This window comes from Phyllobates terribilis, unplaced genomic scaffold, assembly GCF_046119375.1.
Source record: "Phyllobates terribilis strain yellow unplaced genomic scaffold, ASM4611937v1 Scaffold_2__4_contigs__length_985480577, whole genome shotgun sequence".
In the NCBI taxonomy this organism is placed as follows: domain Eukaryota; kingdom Metazoa; phylum Chordata; class Amphibia; order Anura; family Dendrobatidae; genus Phyllobates; species Phyllobates terribilis.
In genome coordinates this window covers 430,803,148-430,826,153 of record NW_027362762.1, presented here as the reverse complement: position 1 = coordinate 430,826,153, position 23,006 = coordinate 430,803,148, and the positions used below count along the sequence as shown (strand labels likewise).

Sequence of the window (23,006 nt, the reverse complement as noted above, 5' to 3'; positions counted from 1 at the left end):
AGAGGCACAAGGAGTGGACTGCTGCTGGAGTCATTGCTTCAAGAGCCACCACACACAGACGTATCCAGGACATGGGCTACAAGTGTCGCATTCCTTGTGTCAAGCCACTCATGACCAATAGACAATGCCAGAAGTGTCTTACCTGGGCCAAGGAGAAAAAGACCTGGACTGTTGCTCAGTGGTCCAAGGTATTGTTTTCAGATGAAAGTAAATTTTGCATTTCATTTGGAAATCAAGGTCCCAGAGTCTGGAGGAAGAGTGGAGAGGCCACAATCCAAGCTGCTTGAGATCTAGTGTGAAGTTTCCACAATCAGTGATGGTTTGGGGAGCCATGTCATCCGCTGGTGTAGGTCCACTGTGTTTTATCAAGACCAAAGTCAGCGCAGCCGTCTACAATGAAATTTTAGAGCACTTCATGCTTCCCTCTGCCGACAAGCTTTTTGGAGATGGAAATTTCATTCTCCAGCAGGACTTGGCACCTGTCCACACTGCCAAAAGTACCAATTCCTGGTTTATAAACAACAGTATCACTGTGCTTGATTGGCCAACAAACTCGCCTGACCTAAACCCCATAGAGAATCTATGGAGTATTGTCAACAGGAAGATGAGAGACACCAGACCCAACAATGCAGATGAGCTGAAGGCTGCTATCAAAGCAACCTGGGCTTCCATAACACCTCAGCAGTGCCACAGGCTGATCGCCTCCATGCCACGCCGCATTGATGCAGTAATTGATGCAAAAGGAGCCCCGACCAAGTATTGAGTGCATTTACTGAACATACATTTCAGTAGGCCAACATTTCGGACTTTAAAAACATTTTTCAAGCTGTTATAAAGTATTCTAATTTACTGAGATAATGACTTTTATGTTTTCATTGGCTGTAAGCCATAATCATCAACATTAACAGAAATAAACACTTGAAATAGATCACTCTGTTTGTAATGACTATGTAATATATGAGTTTCACTTTTTGCATTGAAGAACTGAAATACATTAACTTTTTGATGATATTCTAATTTAGTGAGAAGCACCTGTATAATTAAAACACAAAAAGAAACAACCCAAATTTGAATGACTGCAAATTTCATAATATATACGGTACCTGGTTTTGTAAATATCGTGTCTGTAGCTGATAAAGGAACACTGCCTGTAATGGAAAATCAAAAATAAAGCAACACACGTGTCATTAAAATGAGAAAAAGCCATAAGGAGGTGTGTGAATGGCTGATGTGTTTGCTCTTTAGGAATTTTAAATGTAGTAATGTGAAAAATGTTCCTTTCGCATCAATGTCAATGAAAATATACATCATTTGTACAGTGAAGATATTTATCTGTCTGCAACTCAAATAACTATCTTGATCCTTTCCTTGCTTCAGTAATGTAAAGTGTAATGACCAAAAGGCAGAACTTACAGGGAGAGCAGGAGTAAATATCATCACGTAAGTTTGGGTTAACCTGAAAAAGAAAAAAAATATCTGCATTAAAAACCTGGGAACTTATTAATGAACTCAGATCAAAGTCAACATGCGATTGAGGTCATTCATGTAATCTTGTGATAGATGAGTAACCTGTGTGACATCATCTTGTAAAAATTAACTTTAATTGCTTCATCCATAAAAGCAAAGAAATAAACATTTTCTACATGATACACATATGAGGACTAGTGTTGAGCCACCCCCGTAGTGTTCGGGTTCGGTTCGGTTCGTCGAACACCGGGATGTTCGAGGAACTGTTCGTCGAACTGTTCGTCGAACACCTTAGAACACCGTCGAACACCGTTAAAACCAATGGCAGGCAAACAAAAACACATAGAAACACATAGAAAACACCTTCAAAGGTGTCCAAAAGCTGACAAACTGCTCAGAAGACGCTTTCTTTAAAAAAGCCGGCCGGCAATTCAGCAGCGGCATACACCGGTACCCGACAATTTAGACAAGAAGGAATAGAGCCTCACACATAGATTAGATAGAAACATGTCAGTCACATATATATGAAGTACAGTGACAGTGTTGCTTACTGTACTTGTCATTTAGTGTAAAGGATTTATTAAAAAATATAATAGTGTTTTCATGCACTGTCTCTTTAAAAAAGCCGGCCGGCAATTCAGCATCTGTACCCGACAATTTATAACAGACAGAATAGAGCTTCACACATAGATTAGATAGATAGAAACATGTCAGTCACATATATATGAAGTACAGTGATAGTGTTGGTTACTGTACTTGTCATTTAGTATTAAAATAAAGGATTTATTATTAAAAAAAATTGGCGTGGGGTTCCCCTTAATTTTAGTCTCTAGCGGAGGTTAAGCAGACAGCTGGGGCAGATGTTTGAAGCCTGGGAAGGGGGTAATACCCACGGAGCTTCCCAGGCTACTAATATGAGCCCCCAGCTGAATACATAGCCTTTACTAGCTATTAAAATGGGGGACCCCCCCAAAAAAATGACGTGGGGTCCCCCCTAATTTAATAGCTAGCAAAGGCTAGGCAGACAGCTGGGGGCTGATATTAATAGCCCAGGAAGGGAGCCATGAATATTGGCCCCCTCCCAGGCTAGAAACACCAGCCGTCAGCCGCCCCAGAAATGGCGCATTCATAGGATGCGCCAATTCTGGCACTTAGCCTCGCTCTTCCACGCTGCCCTGTAGCGGTGGCAGGGGGTAATAGGGCTGGGGTTGATGTCAGCTTATAATGCCAGCTGACATCAAGCCCAGGTTAGTAATGGAGAGGCGTCTATAAGACACCCCCATTACTAACCCCATAGTCAAAGTTAAAAGAAAACACAAACACCCAGAATAAAGTCCTTTAATTGAAATAAAGACACAATCCTTTATTGTTCTAAATTAAACCATACTTACCATCACGCCCATTCCAGCTGAAGCCAACGATCTCCTGCAATAAAAGAAAAATAATAAAGCAACATCATCCTTACCTTTCCATGGTTCCCACGACAGCTTCAGCTCTGCTACATCGAGATGACAGGCTGGACCGCAGCAGAACGCTGCCATCCAGCCTGTCATCCCGCAGACACTGAGAAGCGCAGGCATGCTTGCGCTCTGCAGTGTCTGGCTGTGACGGTATAAAGATGAGACGAGTTCATGTCCAATGAACTCGGCGCACCTCATGCACGTCACTGACAGCGTGGGAAAATTCTCACGCTGAAGCGCTGAGTGCAGGAGACTTCTCCCACGCTGTCAGTGACGTGCATAAGGTGAGCTCATGTCCAATGAACTCAGCTCACCTCCTGCACGTCACTGACAGCGTGGGAGAATTCTCCTGCACTCAGCGCTTCAGCGTGAGAATTCTCCCACGCTGAAGCGCTGAGTGCAGGAGAATTTTCCCACGCTGTCAGTGACGTGCATAAGGTGAGCTCATGTCCAATGAACTCAGCTCACCTCCTGCACGTCACTGACAGCGTGGGAGAATTCTCCTGCACTCAGCGCTTCAGTGTGAGAATTCTCCCACGCTGAAGCGCTGAGTGCAGGAGAATTTTCCCACGCTGTCAGTGACGTGCATGAGGTGAGCCGAGTTCATTGGACATTAACTCGGCTCATCTGGATGCCCTCACAGAGAGACACTGTGGAGCGCAAGCAAGCCTGCGCTTCTCAGTGTCTGCGGGATGACAGGCTGGATGGCAGCGTTCTGCTGCGGTCCAGCCTGTCATCTCGATGTAGCAGAGCTGAAGCTGTCATGGGAACCATGGAAAGGTAAGGATGATGATGCTTTATTATTTTTCTTTTATTTCAGGAGATCGTTGGCTTCAGCTGGAATGGGCGTGACGGTAAGTATGGTTTAATTTAGAACAATAAAGAATTGTGTGTTTATTTCAATTAAAGGACTTTTTTCTGGGTGTTGTGTTTTTTTTAAATACTTTACTAGAAATTCATGGTGGTCATGTCTAATATTGGCGTGACCCCATGAATTTTGGGCTTAGGGCCAGCTGATAATGCCAAGCTGGCCCTAACCCCTTTATTACCCAGTGAGCCACCGCATCAGGGCCCTGGATGAGTTGGGTACAGCGCCAGAAGATGGCGCTTCTATGAACGCGCCATTTTCCGGGGTGGCTGCGGACTGCAATTTGCAGCGGGGGTGGCCCAGAAAGCTTGGGCCTCCCTGCGCTGCGGATTCCAGCCCCCAGCTGCCTAGTTGTACCTGGCTGGACACAAAAACAGGGCGAAGCCCCACGTCAATTTTCTTTAAATTATTTCATGAAATAATTAAGAAAAAAAGGGCTTCCCTATATTGTTGTGTCCGGCCAGGTACAAATAGGCAGCTGGTGGTTGGGGGCAGCCCGTTCCTGCCTGCTGTACCTGGCTGGACACAAATATAGTGCGAAGCCCCACGTCAATTTTTTTTAAATTATTTCATGAATTTCCTGAAATAATTTAAAAAAATTTAAGTGGGGCTTCGCACTATATTTGTGTCCAGCCAGGTACAGCAGGCAGGAACGGGCTGCCCCCATCAACCAGCTGCCTATTTGTACCTGGCCAGACACAACAATATAGGGAAGCCCTTTTTTTCTTAATTATTTCATGAATTTCATGAAATAATTAAAAAAAATTGAAGTGGGGCTTCGCACTATATTTGTGTCCAGCCAGGTACAGCAGGCAGGAACGGGCTGCCCCCATCCACCAGCTGCCTATTTGTACCTGGCCGGACACAACAATATAGGGAAGCCCTTTTTTTCTTAATTATTTCATGAATTTCATGAAATAATTAAAAAAAATTGAAGTGGGGCTTCGCACTATATTTGTGTCCAGCCAGGTACAGCAGGCAGGAACGGGCTGCCCCCATCCACCAGCTGCCTATTTGTACCTGGCCGGACACAACAATATAGGGAAGCCCTTTTTTTCTTAATTATTTCATGAATTTCATGAAATAATTAAAAAAAATTGAAGTGGGGCTTCGCACTATATTTGTGTCCAGCCAGGTACAGCAGGCAGGAACGGGCTGCCCCCAACCACCAGCTGACTATTTGTACCTGGCCGGACACAACAATATAGGGAAGGCCTTTTTTTCTTAATTATTTCATGAATTTCATGAAATAATTAAAAAAAAAATACGTGGGGCTTCGCCCTATTTTTGTGTCCAGCCAGGTACAACTAGGCAGCTGGGGGCTGGAATCTGCAGCGCAGGGAGGCCCAAGCTTTCTGGGCCCCCCCCGCTGCAAATTGCAGTCCGCAGCCACCCCGGAAAATGGCGCATTCATAGAAGCGCCATCTTCTGGCGCTGTACCCAACTCATCCAGGGCCCTGGTGCCGTGGCTCACTGGGTAATAAAGGGGTTAGAGCCAGCTTGGTATTATCAGCTGGCCCCAAGCCCAAAATTCATGGGGTCACGCCAGTATTAGACATGACCGCCATGAATTTCTAGTAAAGTATTTAAAAAAAACACAACACCCAGAATAAAGTCCTTTAATTGAAATAAACACACAATTCTTTATTGTTCTAAATTAAACCATACCTACCATCACGCCCATTCCAGCTGAAGCCAACGATCTCCTGCAATAAAAGAAAAATAATAAACCAACCTCATCCTTACCTTTCCATGGTTCCCACGACAGCTTCAGCTCTGCTACATCGAGATGACAGGCTGGACCGCAGCAGAACGCTGCCATTCAGCCTGTCATCCCGCAGACACTGAGAAGAGCAGGCATGCTTGCGCTCCTCAGTGTCTCGCTGTGACGGCATCCAGATGAGCCGAGGTCATGTCCAATGAACTCGGCTCACCTCATGCACGTCACTGACAGCGTGGGAAAATTCTCACGCTGAAGTGCTGAGTGCAGGAGAATTCTCCCACGCTGTCAGTGACGTGCATGAGGTGAGCTCATGTCCAATGAACTCAGCTCACCTCATGCACCTCACTGACAGCGTGGGAAAATTCTCCTGCACTCAGCGCTTCAGCGTGAGAATTCTCCCACGCTGTAAGTGACGTGCATGAGGTGAGCCGAGTTCATTGGACATGACCTCGGCTCATCTTTATGCCGTCACAGAGAGACAATGTGGAGCGCAAGCATGCCTGCTCTTCTCAGTGTCTGCGGGATGACAGGCTGGATGGCGGCGTTCTGCTGCGGTCCAGCCTGTCATCTCGATGTAGCAGAGCTGAAGCTGTCGTGGGAACCATGGAAAGGTAAGGATGAGGTTGCTTTATTATTTTATTTTTATTACAGGAGATCGTTGGCTTCAGCTGGAATGGGCGTGACGGTAAGTATGGTTTAATTTAGAACAATAAAGAATTGTGTCTTTATTTCAATTAAAGGACTTTATTCTGGGTGTTTGTGTTTTTTTTTAACTTTGACTATGGGCTTAGTAATGGGGGTGTCTTATAGACGCCTCTCCATTACTATCCTGGGCTTGATGTCAGCTGGCATTATAAGCTGACATCAACCCCAGCCCTATTACCCCCTGCCACCGCACCAGGGCAGCGTGGAAGAGCGAGGCTAAGTGCCAGAATTGGCGCATCCTATGGATGCGCCATTTCTGGGGCGGCTGACGGCTGGTGTTTCTAGCCTGGGAGGGGGCCAATATTCATGGCACCCTTCCTGGGCTATTAATATCAGCCTCCAGCTGTCTGCCTAGCCTTTGCTAGCTATTAAAATAGGGGGGACCCCACGTCATTTTTTTGGGATCCCCCATTTTAATAGCTAGTAAAGGCTAGGTATTCAGCTGGGGGCTCATATTAGTAGCCTGGGAAGCTCCGTGGGTATTACCCCCTTCCCAGGCTTCAAACATTTGCCCCAGCTGTCTGCTTAACCTCCGCTAGAGCCTAAAATTAAGGGGAACCCCACGCCAATATTTTTAATAATAAATCCTTTATTTTAATACTAAATGACAAGTACAGTAACCAACACTATCACTGTACTTCATATATATGTGACTGACATGTTTCTATCTATCTAATCTATGTGTGAAGCTCTATTCTGTCTGTTATAAATTGTCGGGTACAGATGCTGAATTGCCGGCCGGCTTTCTTAAAGAGACGGTGCATGAAAACACTATTATTTGTTTTAATAAATCCTTTACACTAAATGACAAGTACAGTAAGCAATACTGTCACTGTACTTCATATATATGTGACTGACATGTTTCTATCTATCTAATCTATGTGTGATGCTCTATTCTTTCTATTTTAAATTGTCGGGTGCCGGCTTATGCCGCTGCTGAATTGCCGGCTTTTCATATATTGTCACAGAAGCGATGCGAACTTCCCTGCTCCGGACACAGCGCAGCGCTTCTGTGACAAGTGAAAGCTGTCGGCACAGAAGCCCTGCGCTGTGTCCGGAGCTGGGAATACGCAGCGATGTGTCAGTTTCAGCACAGAAGCGCTGACTGTCTGGACCTACCGCCGCCGTATTTTAACTCCCTCCACCTTATATTAACTCCGACATGGCAGGGATACGGCCACGGCAGCTTATTAACACCCCCAGAGTATCCCCGCATGTCAATTTCTGAAAGTTCAAAAGCATTACCGGCGTATAAGACGACCCCAGACTAGACAGAAGATTTTTCAGTCTTCAAAAGTCGTCTTATACGCCGGAATATACGGTAGTTTTCTATGGAAATATTCTTCACTACATATATAAATCTATATAGATATATATATCTATATAGATATATATCTATCTATATCTATATATACCGTATTTTTCGGACTATAAGACGCACCGGACCATAAGACGCACCCCAAATTTTGGGGTGGAATATAGAAAAAAAAATATTTTTATAAGATGGGGTCGGTCTTATAGTCTTAATAGGTACAGTATCTTACCTGGGGGTCGGTGGAGCGAGGGTCACAGGACGCAGGGTCCTTCAGGAATCCTGTGCTCCAGCAGCGGGGAGTTGCGGTGGAGCAGGATTGCAGGGCCCTCCGTTCCCTCCCTCAGGAACCTGGCGGCTGCAGCAGAAGAGATGGCTGGGGCCAGATGCCAGGCTGGGGGCCGCTCCTGGCTGGGGGCTGAGGCCTGGCTGGGGGCTGGGGCCTGGCTGAGGCCCAGTGCATGGCTGGGGGCCTGGCTGAGGACCGGTGCATGGCTGGGGGCCGGGCCCCGGCTGAGGGCCGGGGACAGTGTTTTGCGTTAGGGGCCTGCCTAAGGGCAGGGACCGGGGTCTGGCTGCGTGCCGCCGAGGCCTGCCTGGGGACCGTGACCGGTGGTGGCGGCAACAGCAAAGGAGGAGGAGGAGAGGTGCTGCGGGTGACTGGCTGGGGGCCGCGGGTGTCTGGCTGGGGGCCGCAGGTGTCTGGCTGGGTTTAGACTGGATGAGGGCAGTGTCTGACTGAGGGCCGGGGCGGTGAACGGCACAGGTTTCCGTTGTGCGTAGCCATCTTCCTGAAGCTGTGGATTACAGGAAAATGGCCACCCAAGCTACAAGTCAGCGCATGCGCTGGCTCGGGCAGCTATTTTCCTGTGGATCACAGCTTCAGGAAGTGACCGCGCACACTGGAAACCTGCGCCGCTCACCGCCCCGGCCCGCAGTCAGACACTGCCCGCATTCAGTCCAACCCGCGCTGGCCCCCAGCCAGACACCCACAGCCCCCAGCCAGGCACCCACAGCATCTCACCTCCTCCTCCTTTGCTGCCACCGCCACCTTGAAGGAGGGAGATCCCGCTCCACCACCGCCGCAGGTACGCAACGTTCGGACATTAAGACGCACCCCCCATTTTCCTCCCAAATTTGGGGGGAAAAAAGTGCGACTTATGGTCTGAAAAATACGGTGTGTATATATATATATATATATATATATATATATATATATATATATATACAGTACAGACCAAAAGTTTGGACACACCTTCTCATTTAAAGATTTTTCTGTATTTTCATGACTATGAAAATTGTACATTCACACTGAAGGCATCAAAACTATGAATTAACACATGTGGAATTATATACTCAACAAAAAGTGTGATACAACTGAAAATATGTCTTATATTCTAGGTTCTTCAAAGTAGCCACCTTTTGCTTTGATGACTGCTTTACACACTCTTGGCATTCTCTTAATGAGCTTCAAGAGGTAGTCACCGGAAATGGTCTTCCAACAATCTTGAAGGAGTTCCCAGAGATGCTTAGCACTTGTTGGCCCTTTTGCCTTCACTCTACGGTCCAGCTCACCCCAAACCATCTCGATTAGGTTCAGGTCTGGTGACTGTGGAGGCCAGGTCATCTGACTAGCACCCCATCACTCCTCCTCATCCTGCTTGGTCAAATAGCCCTTACACAGCCTGGAGGTGTGTTTGGGGTCATTGTCCTATTGAAAAATAAATGATGGTCCAACTAAACGCAAACTGGATGGAATAGCATGCCGCTGCAAGATGCTGTGGTAGCCATGCTGGTTCAGTATGCCTTCAATTTTGAATAAATCCCCAACAGTGTCACCAGCAAAGCACCACCACACCATCACACCTCCTCCTTCATGCTTCACGGTGGGAACCAGGCATGTAGAGTCCATCCATTCACCTTTTCTGCGTCGCACAAAGACACGGTGGTTGGAACCAAAGATGTCAAATTTGGACTCATCAGACCAAAGCACACATTTCCACTGGTCTAATGTCCATTCCTTGTGTTCTTTAGCCCAAACAAGTCTCTTCTGCTTGTTGCCCGTCCTTAGCAGTGGTTTCCTAGCAGCTATTTTACCATGAAGGCCTGCTGCACAAAGTCTCCTCTTAACAGTTGTTGAAGAAATGTGTCTGCTGCTAGAACTGTGTGTGGCATTGACCTGGTCACTAATCTGAGCTGCTGTTAACCTGCGATTTCTGAGGCTGGTGACTCGGATAAACTTATCCTCAGAAGCAGAGGTGACTCTTGGTCTTCCTTTCCTGGGGTGGTCCTCATGTGAGCCAGTTTCTTTGTAGCGCTTGATGGTTTTTGCAACTGCTCTTGGGGACACTTTCAAAGTTTTCCCAATTTTTCAGACTGACTGACCTTCATTTCTTAAAGTAATGATGGCCACTCGTTTTTCTTTACTTAGCTTCTTTTTTCTTGCCATAATACAAATTCTAACAGTCTATTCAGTAGGACTATCAGCTGTGTATCCACCTGACTTCTGCACAACACAACTGATGGTCCCAACCCCATTTATAAGGCAAGAAATCCCACTTACTAAACCTGACAGGGCACACCTGTGAAGTGAAAACCATTTCTGGTGACTACCTCTTGAAGCTCATCAAGAGAATGCCAAGAGTGTGCAAAGCAGTCATCAAAGCAAAAGGTGGCTACTTTGAAGAACCTAGAATATAAGACATATTTTCAGTTGCTTCACACTTCTTTGTTAAGTATATAATTCCACATGTGTTAATTCAGAGTTTTGATGCCTTCAGTGTGAATGTACAATTTTCATAGTCATGAAAATACAGAAAAATCCTTAAATGAGAAGGTGTGTCCAAACTTTTGGTCTGTACTATATATATATATATATATATATATATATATATATATATATAATAGATGCAGGAGCTTCTCACAACATTAGAATATCATCAAAAAGTTAATTTATTTCAGTTCTTCAATACAAAAAGTGAAACTCATATATTATATACAGTCATTACAAACAGAGTAATCTATTTCAAGTGTTTATTTCTGTTAATGTTGATGATTATGGCTTACAGCCAATGAAAGCGCAAATGTCATTATCTCAGTAAATTAGAATACTTTATAACAACAGCTTGAAAAATTATTTTAAAATCCGAAATGTTGGCCTACTGAAATGTATGTTCAGTAAATGCACTCAATACTTGGTCGAGGCTCCTTTTGCATCAATTACTGCATCAATGCGGCGTGGCATGGAGGTGATCAGCCTGTGGCACTGCTGAGGTGTTATGGAAGCCCAGGTTGCTTTGATAGCAGCCTTCAGCTCGTCTGCATTGTTGGGTCTGGTGTCTCTCATCTTCCTCTTGACAATACTCCATAGATTCTCTATGGGGTTAAGGTCAGGCGAGTTTGTTGGCCAATCAAGCACAGTGATACTGTTGTCTTTAAACCAGGTATTGGTACTTTTGGCAATGTGGACAGGTGCCAAGTCCTGCTGGAGAATGAAATTTCCATCACCAAAAAGCTTGTCGGCAGAGGGAAGCATGAAGTGCTCTAAAATTTCCTGCGCTGACTTTGGTCTTGATAAAACACAGTGGACCTACACCAGCAGATGACATGGCTCCCCAAACCATCACTGATTGTGGAAACTTCACACTAGACCTCAAGCAGCTTGGATTGTGTGCCTCCCCACTCCTCCTTCAGACTCTGGCACCTTGATTTCCAAATGAAACGAAAAATTTACTTTCATCTGAAAACAACACCTTGGACCACTGAGCAACAGTCCAGGTCTTTTTCCCCTTAGCCCAGGTAAGATGCCAAGTCCTGCTGGAGAATGAAATTTCCATCTCCTAAAAGCTTGTTGGCAGAGGGAAGCATGAAGTGCTCTAAAATTTCCTGGTAGAAGGCTGCGCTGATTTTGGTCTTGATAAAACACAGTGGACCTACACCAGCAGCCAAAACCAGGAGAGAAACAATCAGAGGAAAAGTATAATAGAAACACGTCACCACTTCTGCATTTTTCACCCACTCCTGGTTTTGGCTTACAAATACTGCTGTAAAATAATGACCGAATACCGAACGTGTGAACGTGGCCTAAATATTAATTAAAAGGAATGGCAATAGAACAATTCTTACCTTGCAACATTTGGGTTCTGTCTACACAGAAGTAGCAGTTGTTCTGTGTTGATAAATAAGGCCCAGCATGGGAAACAACACAGGAACAAAATGAGTATCCCTCTCTGTAAGATTGTTCCCACACGCTTCAAGTTTTTTCCTCCATAGGCCTGTGGATTAAGAGGAATTGATAGGTTTTTAATATCTTGGCCCTGGATATCTCGTTTGCTGCGAAATGCTAAAGTCGCATCTGAATCATCCATTTTAGTAATGTGACTGCACTGATACAACCATGAGCCCAGTCATCTGAAAGGAAATACAAAACGTAAGCTCTATGGCATGTTTGTCTTCATTACATCTCACTTGCATTCTTAATATACATTCTTAGAAAAAGTTGGCTTTTTAAACCCCTGGAGATACAGCATTCGACCTGATGGATACAGAATCCACTATTGAGACAAGATGATAGAATGTCGAGATGCTTTATACTCATAGTCATATGATTCTAGTGTCATCATATGCCCTTTAAAACATATTCCTTGTTCTAAAAGTTAGTAACACAGGATGCAAGTTCTGTATGTTAGCTCCATTGTCAGCATATGATACTGATAAATAATATTCCTTAAAAATAGTTTCCAAAAGATTGTTAACTGACAACAGGAAAACACAATACAACTGAAAGGATGAAAGTTAAAACCTCATAAAATACATAAAGATTAGAGCTTATTCTGAGAGCTCAAGACATGAGCCTAGCTGCAGGAGTTGTGTAAAGAATACAACATTGCCTGTTAAATACCCCACAGTTTATATACAGGTGGTCCCAGAAGGACTTTGCTTACTTTGATAGACTGATGACTTGCCATACCAGCACGTGAGTGGAGGTACTTGCAAATATGGCATGTGACTGCTAAGGTCAAAAATTGACAACAGTGGTCAGTACTTGAGCGGGGAGAAATTAATTTAAATCCTTTATGACAATCACAGCATGCTCTGTGTTGCTGGATCAGATCAGTCGTAATGAGCCGGCAACACAGAGGAGGTCACACTGTCAGGGCACCTAGCGTTCAGAGACAAGCGCCGCCCCCACAGTCACTTGCGGTGGCAGTGTTGGACTTTGAATGCTGGGTACGCTGACACTGTGCTCTGACAGTGTGCTCTCCTCTGTGTTACTACTGATCACAGCTGGCTACAGAGGGTGCGCTGTCATTGTGCACATCGCAAAATGACAGCGTGCAGGGACTAGTCCCGTCTCTCAAACGAGCGTCTCAACAAAGTGTCATCCAACACTAGAGAAAGTAGTCCAGGAAGTAGAGAAAAAAGTATAATAGCTGATATATAGTGTAGTTAGGGAGCGGTGGGGAATTTTTAATGCAAGCATATTAGAAAATGAGTTTAGATTACAGCATCATATGCAACCCCTGGCAAAAATTATGGAATCACCGGGCTCGGAGGATGTTCATTCAGTTGTTTAATGTTGTTGAAAAAAAGCAGATCACAGACATGGCACAAAACTAAAGTAATTTAAAATGGCAACTTTAGGGCTTTAAGAAACACTAAAAGAAATCAAGATTAAAAATGTGGTACTCAGTAAGGGTAATTGTTTTCAGACCAAGCAGAGGGAAAAAATTATGGAATCACTCAATTCTGAAGAAAAAATTATGGAATCATCCTGTAAATTTTCATTTCCAAAACTAACACCTGCATCAAATTAGATCTGCTCGTTAGTCTGCATCTAAAAAGGAGTGATTACACCTTGGAGAGTTGTTGCATCAAGTGGACTGACATGAATCATGGCTCCAACACGAGAGATGTCAATTGAAACAAAGGAGAGGATTATGAAAGTCTTAAAAGAAGGTAAAACATCACGCAATGTTGCAAAAGATGTTGGTTGTTCACAGTCATCTGTGTCTAAAATCTGGACCAAATACAAACAACATGGGAAGGTTGTTAAAGGCAAACATACTGGTAGACCAAGGAAGACATCAAAGCGTCAAGACCGGAAACTTAAAGCAATATGTCTCCAAAACAGGAAATGCACAATAAAACAAATGAGGAACGAATGGGAGGAAACTGGAGTCAATGTCTGTGACTGAACTGTAAGAAACCGCCTAAAGGAAATGGGATTTACATACAGAACAGCTAAACATAAGCCATCATTAACACCTAAACAGAAAAAAACAAGGTTACAATGGGCTAAGGAAAAGCAATCATGGACTGTGGGTGACTGGATGAAAGTCATATTCAGTGATGAATCGCGAATCTGCATTGGGCAAGGTGATGATGCTGGAACTTTTGTTTGGTGCCGTTCCAATGAGATTTATAAAGATGACTGCATGAAGAGAACATGCAAATTTCCACAGTCATTGATGATATGGCGCTGCATGTCAGGTAAAGGCACTGGGGAGATGGCTGTCATTACATCTTCAATAAATGCCCAAGTTTACATTGATATTTTGGACAGTTTCTTATCCCATCAATTGAAAGGATGTTTGGGGATGATGACATCATTTTTCAAGATGATAATGCATCCTGCCATAGAGCAAAAACTGTGAAAACATTCCTTGAAAGAAGACACATAAGGTCAATGTCATGGCCTGAAAATAGTCCGGATCTCAATCCAATTGAAAATCTTTGGTGGAAGTTGAAGAAAATGGTCCATGACAAGGCTCCAACCTGCAAAGCTGATCTGGCAACAGCAATCAGAGAAAGTTGGAGCCAGATTGATGAAGAGTACTGTTTGTCACTCATTAAGTCCATGCCTCAGAGACTGCAAGCTGTTATTTAAGCCAGAGGTGGTGCAACAAAATACTAGTGATGTATTGGAGTGTTCTTTTGTGTGTTTGTTTTTCATGATTCCATAATTTTTTCCTCAGAATTGAGTGATTCCATAATTTTTTCCCTCTGCTTGGTCTGAAAAAAATTACCCTTACTGAGTACCACGTTTTTAATCTTGATTTCTTTTAGTGTTTCTAAAGTTGTCATTTGAAATTACTTTAGTTTTGAGCCATGTCTGTGATCTGCTTTTTTTCAACAACATTAAACAACTGAATGAACATCCTCCGAGCCTGGTGATTCCATAATTTTTGCCAGGGGTTGTAGATAGAAATTTAGAACAAAATCTCTTTGACCTCTAGACCACCCCTTTAACTGCCGCTGTCATAAATTGCCAGCTGCATTTAATAGGTTAAACAACAGCAATTAGAGCTAACTCCAATGACTCCTGTTAGGGGCGGATGCTAGCTGTATAACACAGCTATCATCCACCATATATGATGTTTTTATGACCGATTATTTAAATCAAGGTTTTATGTTAAAAATGTTTTTGAAAGAATTAAAAAAATACATTTATTATTTTTCATCCTAATATATATATAAAAAAAATCTTCCCATTTTGATAGTACCCAATAAGCCTAATAAAGTCTCTTTCTTCCTGTTTTATATATTGCAGTAGACTTTTCAACAGTCTTACTATCATAAAAGACAGGATTAAAATGACAGTTAACACATCTATACACATTAGATCACAGGTTTTACTATTCACAACAAGGGACAATCAAAGCTGAAAATTGAAAAAAGCCACATATTTAAAAAAATACATTTATTTGGTCAGTATTTTACCTCAGAATTTGTAAGCTAAAATCAGTAGTGGAACAATCAGAGGAAAAGTATAATAGAAACACGTCACCACTTCTGTATTTATCACCCATTCCTGGTTTTAGCTTACAAGTACTGACCAAAAATACTGACCAAATACTGAAAGTGTGAATGCGGCCTTGGCATAAAAAACCTGATCAAATACTTGTTGTCACCTATGGTTTACAACTGACCTGAGCTAGTGCTGCTCACACATGAGATAATGTAATAGCCTGGAGACCCAGATGGCAGATACATGTAACAAACGTTGTAATGTATGAGCGGAACTTGGTCAAGACAGATTTTAAATGCGTGAATGTGCACAAGTTTCTGTTCACTGACAACATGCAGAGATGGTGAAAGGCTGGTTTTTAAACAGTGTATTAAAAAGTTGTAAATCTTTTCATTATACACTAAAATAAAAAAAGAAATAGCTTTTTAGGCCCTGCACTTTCTAAATTTTAGCATTAAATCGTACATTTATATACCGTATTTTTCGGACTATAAGACGCACTTTTTTCCTCCAAAATTTTGGAGGAAAATGGGGGGTGCGTCTTATAGTCCGAATGTTGGGGGGGGGGGTGTATATATATGTGGGGTGTGGGGGGAGCGGTAGCGGTGGAGGAGCGGGGCACAGGAGGCAGCAGCCACGCACTGCAGCCTACACTGTCCCCGCTGCTAAAGAAAATGAATATTCACTGCTCTCCACGCCCATGGGGCGTGGGGAGCACTGAATATTCATGCTCCTTAATAGCAGCACACAGTGTAGCCGCAGCGCGGCTCCTGCTGCTGCCGGAATCGCCTGTACCCTCTGTTAAATGGCATGAATATTCAACCTCTCTCCAAGCCCATGGGCGTGGGGAGGGGGTGAATATTCATGCCCTTTAATAAGCGGGCACACGCGATAGCCCGGCAGCAGCAGGAGCTGAAGCGCGGCTACACTGTGTGCCGGCTATGAAGGAGAGTGAAGTCACTGCTCCTCGCGCACACAGTCCCGGCGTGGGGAGCAGTGACTTCCGGCAGCTGATCTCTCCTTGTGAGCCGCGCATGGCAGTGACACCATGCACGGCTCACATGGAGAGATCAGTGCGGGCAGACAGGACGCAGTGCTGGAGGACAGAAGAAAGGTGAGTAGGAGTGTTTATTTATTTTTTTATGTGCAGCATGATGGGGATTAGGGGGCCATGCATACTAGGATAAGGATGAGGGGGCCATACATACCAGGATAAGGATGAGGGGTGCCATGCATACCAGGATAGGGATTAGGGGTGCCATGCATACCAGGATAGGGATTAGGGGTGCCATGCATACCAGGATAGGGATTAGGGATGCCATGCATACCAGGATAGGGATTAGAGGTGCCATGCATACCAGGACGGGGATTAGGGGTGCCATGCATACCAGGACAGGGATGAGGGGTGCCATGCATACCAGGACAGGGATGAGGGGTGCCATGCATATCAGGATAGGGATGAGGGGTGCCATGCATACCAGGATGGAGATTGCTGTGCCATGCATACCAGGATGGGGATTGCTGCGCCATGCATACCAGGGTAGGGATGAGGGGTGCCATGCATATCAGGATAGGGATGAGGGGTGCCATGCATACCAGGATGGGGATTGCTGTGTCATGCATACCAGGATGGGGATTGCTGTGCCAAGCATACCAGGATAGGGATTAGGGGTGCCATGCATACCAGGATAGGGATTAGGGGTACCATGCATATCAGGATAGGGATTAGGGGTGCCATGCATACCAGGACAGGAATGAGGGGTGCCATGCATACCAGGACAGGGATGAGGGGTGCCATGCATACCAGGATAGGGATGAGGGGTGCCATGCATACCAGGATAAGGATCAGGGGTGCCATGCATACCAGGATGGAGGGGTTCCATGCATACCAGGATGGGGATGGGGACCACGTATAAAAGGAAGGGGGGGGGCATATATATCAGGATGGGGGATATTGTCAGAATTGGGGGACATTACCCTTATACCAGTGTCAGCAGAAGACCCCCTCCCCCTTAAAAGTGCATCATGAACACATTTTTTGCTTAATTTTTTTTTTTTATTTTCCTCCTCTAAAACCTAGGTGCGTCTTATGGTCCGGTGCGTCTTATAGTCCGAAAAATACGGTAAATATGTTGCTGACTGTGACATTACAACTAAAACAAAATTATTCTACAAGCAATTCTACTGGTACATGGCCCCGACGCTGAAAAATAGGAATATTAAGGGCTTGTTCACACTCAGCTTTTTTGCTGCTTTCTATCTGTGATTTTCTTATTCAGAAAAAAACAGCATTCTACAGTAACAGGAAAATAAAAAAGATTTCTCAGTAGCTCATTCACATTATGCATTTTTCCCTTGCACTTCTTAGGCTGCAGTGCGTTTTTGTTTTTTTTTTAAAGGGAGGATGTCAATTCTTTCAGTGTTTTTCTACCCATTTAACTGAAAGCATCAAAGATGCATAAAAATGTGCGTAATGTACACAGTGTTTTTCCTGCTAGAACTCTGGGAAAAAACAATGAAAAAAGTACTGTATGAACATGACCTAATATTTTACTGGACACAGAAGCAAATATTATAGTAAGCTAATATACAATAAGCTTCTTGACATCACATGCAGCTTATAGTCAGGGCTGTGGAATCGGAGTCGTGTAGTCGGAGTTGGTGTCCATTTTGGTGGAGTCGGAGTCGGTATAAAATGGTCCGACTCCAACTCCTAAAATATATAATAAATTGGGTGCAGTAGTTCAATGCAGTTTGTGGGGAATATTTTTTCAGAAGAATTTGGGAAAGTTATGAAATGTCCTATAAATGTCTGTCCTATTCCTGATGTAAGGGTGTAGACTTTTAGCTGAGATGAATCTGTGTTACAGTAAATTTATCACTTAACCATGAGCCACGTATGAGGGAGTCGGAGTCGGGGTCATGGAAATTGAGGAGTCGGAGGTTTGGCTTACCGGCTCCACAGCCCTGCTTATAGTACTGGTTTATTATTATAAGACAGTCGGTTGTGACCACACTGGTATCAAGACCAATCCAACACATTTTTTACCTACACTACTGCTATGTATCTGTCAAACATACCTGAGACATGAGGGTATCGCAAGCAGAGGCTAAACCAGCGCCCACAGATATACCGGTTACATTTATAACCTGTTAAATAATGATAAACAGTTAAACATAGGCAGATGAATGTTCTATACTGAGGTCCAGAATTAAAGAAAATTCAGTCATTTAAGGAAAAGAAAGAAATACAAGTAAGAAGAAAAGACTAATGAGTCTAGTTATTACCTACTTTATTACCACAGTCTTTAACCCCTACCTTACTTAGTCAATTTTGGCTTTTTATTTCTTGTTTTTGAGTTACTACTTACAGCCAGTCATGGCTTCCTATTTTTCAGTTGGAGCAGCTGTATGCAGGTTTTCGTTTTGCAGGATGAGTTGTTTTTTTATATGTTTTTTTTCTATTAAATGGCATCATTTGATTAATTTTACTAACTCTTTTCATGGAAAAAAATGGAAAAAAAACTGCAATTCTGCTATTTTTTTGTATTTTAAATTACTCAGTGCAGCACGAATAATATGCTCTGTAGCGTCGGCGTCCCTGCCTCCTGCTAGGCAGGGATGCTGTTCCCCTCACCTCTCTGCTCTGTGCCCGGCGGCTTCCTCCCGCTCTGCTTGCAGCGCCCGCTCTCCCCCGGTCACTGTGCTTAGGGCGCGCGCGCGCGCTCCCCCTCTCTTAAAGGGGCCGCGCGCGTTGCCCTAAGGAGTCCCCGGCCAATGGCCGGAGGATCCCTCCATATTTAAGGCACCTCCTCCAAAATGGAGGTGCCCGAGCAATGTTGTTGCACTGTTCACTACTCTGCTTCAGCCCTCAGGTCCCGTTGCCAGTTACCTGCCAGTTGTTATGTTCTGCTACCAGAGCTAAGGAAAGAGAGGAGATCTGTCCCTACGATAGAACTCAGCTGAATCCCTACGATGTAACAGGGAACCTGATCCTGCGATCAGACCTGCTAAAGTCCTAAGCTAGTCTGTACGGAGACCTATAGATGTGGGGAAGGAATCCCTACAAGTACTAAGGACTGGGAGGAATATGGGACACCTCCTAACAGAAATAGTAGCAGACAGACGAACAAACAAAATATATAGAACATAGAGGTCCGTAGACCAAGCAAACTAACAGAGTAAGATACAGAGCACAGGCTAGCTAGAAAGTAGTTATACAATGAAGTCCAGCAAAGCCAGAAGGGCGGAGCATGCTTAAATAGGCCAACAAGGTCATGTGACCAGCAAAGGAAAAAAAACCTAAGAGCAAGGTTCTAACAGTACCCCCCCTTCTAAGAGGATCCTCCGGATCCCCTAGGACCAGGCTTATCAGGAAATCTCCTGTGAAACGCTCTGATAAGTCTGGACGCGGAAACATCATCCGACCTCACCCAAGAGTTATCCTCGGGTCCGAAACCTTTCCAGGCCACAAGATACTGCAAACTACCTCTATACAGTCTAGAGTTAAGGATGCGAGAAATTTCATATTCCCCGTCCTCCACCACCGGAGGAACAGAGGCAGAGGCGTCACAATCCGATACAACAGCTTTTTTCAACAGAGAGACATGAAATACCGGATTAATTCTCCAGGAGGTAGGAACCTCCAACATAACAGCAGATTGGTTGACAACCTGAAGCACCTTAAAGGGCCCTACAAACTTGGGACCCAATTTCTTAGAAGGAATCCTCAACCGCAGATTCCTAGAGGACAACCAAACCATGTCACCAACAGCGAACAAAACCTCCTGTCGTTTCCTATCAAAGTAGTCCTTAGATTTTCTGTTGGCCTCCTGAAGATTACCACGCACATCCGTCCAAACTCTCTCCAAATCACCAGAAAAATTCTCCTCCTCAGGCACGGCAGATCCCAACTTGGAGAACGACCCAAACGACGGATGTCTCCCAGAACAACAAAAAAAAGGCGAACAACCAGCAGAAGAAGATGTATGATTGTTCAGAGCAAATTCAGCAAGTGGCAGAAACTCAGACCACCCCTCTTGATTGTCTGCCACAAAACAATGCAAGAACTGCTCAACATCCTGGTTTTTCCTTTCTGTCTGGCCATTAGATTCAGGATGATATCCGGACGAGAACGATAAATGAACTCCCAACCTGTCACAAAAGGCACGCCAAAAACGAGCCACGAATTGAGGACCCCTATCAGAAACAATGTCAGTAGGAACGCCATCAAGTCTGACAATTTCCTTGACAAAGGCCTTAGCGAGAGTTTTAGCGCAGGGCAGTTTGACAAAGGGAACCAAGTGACACATCTTGCTAAAACGGTCCACGACCACCCAGATGACAGTAAAACCCTCAGAGGGGGGAAGGTCAGTTATAAAGTCCATAGCCAAATGTGTCCAAGGAGCACTGGGAACCTCCAAAGGACAAAGCAACCCCGCAGCAGGAGTATGTGAGGACTTAGATCTAGCACATATAGTACATTGACGCACCCACTTAATGACTTCCTTCTGCCATCCAGGCCACCAAAAACTGCAACCCACCAGTCTCTTGGTCTCAGAGATTCCGGGATGACCTGCCAACCGAGATTCGTGACACTCAACAAATAAATCTCTCCTAAAGGTCCCAGGCACAAACAACCTCCCATGGGGAGTGTTAGATGGGGCATTCTCCTGTGCTTTAAGAATCTCATCTTCCAAAACGGAGTACAAAGCAGCTATCACAACACCTTCTTGTAAAATGTTCTCCTCTTTCTCAGCACCGACTATGGGAGAAAAACTGCGAGACAAGGCATCCGCCTTAACATTCTTAGTACCAGGGATGTAAGTAACGGAGAAATTAAACCGCGAGAAAAACAGTGCCCACCTAGCCTGACGGGCATTCAGGCGCTTGGCAGCATCAAGATATATCAGATTTTTATGATCCGTAAGAACCTGAACGGGAAATTCCGCACCTTCCAAGAAGTGACGCCAGTGTTCAAATGCGAGTTTAATAGCCAATAATTCCCGATTACCAATATCGTAATTCAGTTCAGTCTCCGAAAATTTTTTTGAAAAAAAGGCACAGGGATGTAATCCATCCCCGTTATCCTGAGTCAATACTGCGCCAACCCCCACAGAGGAAGCATCAACCTCAACCAAAAACGGCTTAGTCACATCAGGCTGCATAAGGATGGGAGCAGAGGTGAACCTCTCCTTGAGATACACAAAAGCTTCAATGGCCTCAGAAGACCACTGAACCGCATCAGCACCTTTCCTGGTGAGATCGGTCAGAGGTTTGACAATACTAGAAAAATTTTTTATGAATTTTCTGTAATAATTGGCGAAACCTAAAAACCTCTGTATCGATTTCAAACCAATAGGCCTAGGCCATTCCTGTACAGCTTGAACTTTAACCGGGTCCATCTCAAAACCTTCACTGGAGATAATATAGCCCAAAAAACTAATTCTCTGTACAGCGAACTCACATTTCTCCAGCTTAGCAAAAAGCGAATTGTCCATTAATAACTGTAATACCTCACGTACACTCCGCCAATGAGACTCCAGATCCGGCGAATAAATCAAAATGTCATCCAAATACACAACCACATTTTTGCCGATCAAAGGTCTCAGGATGTCATTAATAAGATTCTGAAAAAATGCAGGAGCATTAGTAAGACCAAAAGGCATAACCAGATTCTCAAAATGACCCACAGGAGTGTTAAAAGCAGTCTTCCATTCATCACCCTCCTTCATGCGCAACAGATTGTATGCCCCCTTAAGGTCAATTTTAGAGAACCACTTGGCCCCCATTAACTGGTTAAACAGATCAGGAATCAATGGCAGTGGGTAAGGATTGCATACAGTAATTTTGTTAATCTCACGAAAATCCAGACAAGGACGTAAACCGCCGTCCTTTTTTTTTACAAAAAAAAATCCAACCGCCACAGGAGACTTAGAGGGCCTAATGTGACCGGCGGCCAAACTTGTCTGTATGTATTCCTCCAAAGCCTTCCTCTCAGGAATAGTAAGGTTAAATAAACGACTTTTAGGAAGAGTCGCTCCAGGGACAAATTCAATAGAACAATCATAGTCTCTATGGGGAGGCAAAACCTGCGATTCCTTCTCAGAAAAAACTCTCCAAAAATCCTGAATAGGAACAGGCAATTCTCCCCTATCCAAAGCTGCAATAAGCCCGTTACAACACTTGTCATAACATTTATGGCTCCAGGATTTAATTTCATTGGTAGACCAATCCAGTACAGGATTGTGAAATTTTAACCAGGGCAATCCCAATATTACTGGAGAAGGCAAGTTATTCAACACTACCAAATCCAATTTCTCATGGTGAACACCATTAATAGTGAGAGGAAATTCACAGACCTTGAGAGTAATATTCTTCAAAGGGGAACCATCCACAGAAACCACAGCAATGGGGGATGATAAAGGTTCGGGTTTTAAATTGAGTCTTTCCAAGAATCCCCCATCAATTACATTCAGAGTAGACCCACAATCAACAAACACCCGAAATTCCATTAATTTTTCCTGAGCAATCGTGGAAGCAGCTAAAAATACACCCTTGGAATTTAAACAGGCAATACGGGCATGACTGACCATTTTTTTTTTCTTTCTTCATACGAAGCTCACAGCCTTTAATCAAATGACCAGATTTTCCGCAATAGAAACACAAGCCTTCAGAAAATCGACGGTCTTTTTCTTGAGAGCGAGGTGCCACCGATCCAA

The 23,006-nt window shown here is 44.2% G+C and overlaps 1 protein-coding gene across 5 annotated transcripts in view; it reads right to left on the bottom strand.

Moving 5' to 3' along the window:
• Positions 1-23,006, bottom strand: part of LOC141213661 (multidrug and toxin extrusion protein 2-like) — a 111,544-nt gene that overhangs the window by 54,788 nt on the left and 33,750 nt on the right. For 4 of the 5 annotated variants that reach the window (XM_073665282.1, XM_073665290.1, XM_073665275.1 and 1 more), the window contains 4 exons: positions 18,367-18,435; positions 11,661-11,809; positions 1,414-1,456; positions 1,104-1,148 (listed from right to left, as the gene is read on the bottom strand). In XM_073665282.1, coding sequence (XP_073521383.1) covers positions 1,104-1,148; positions 1,414-1,456; positions 11,661-11,809; positions 18,367-18,435 — 306 coding nt within the window. The remainder of the gene's footprint in view (positions 1-1,103; positions 1,149-1,413; positions 1,457-11,660; positions 11,810-18,366; positions 18,436-23,006) is intronic. The other variant, XM_073665268.1, reaches the window with a different exon arrangement.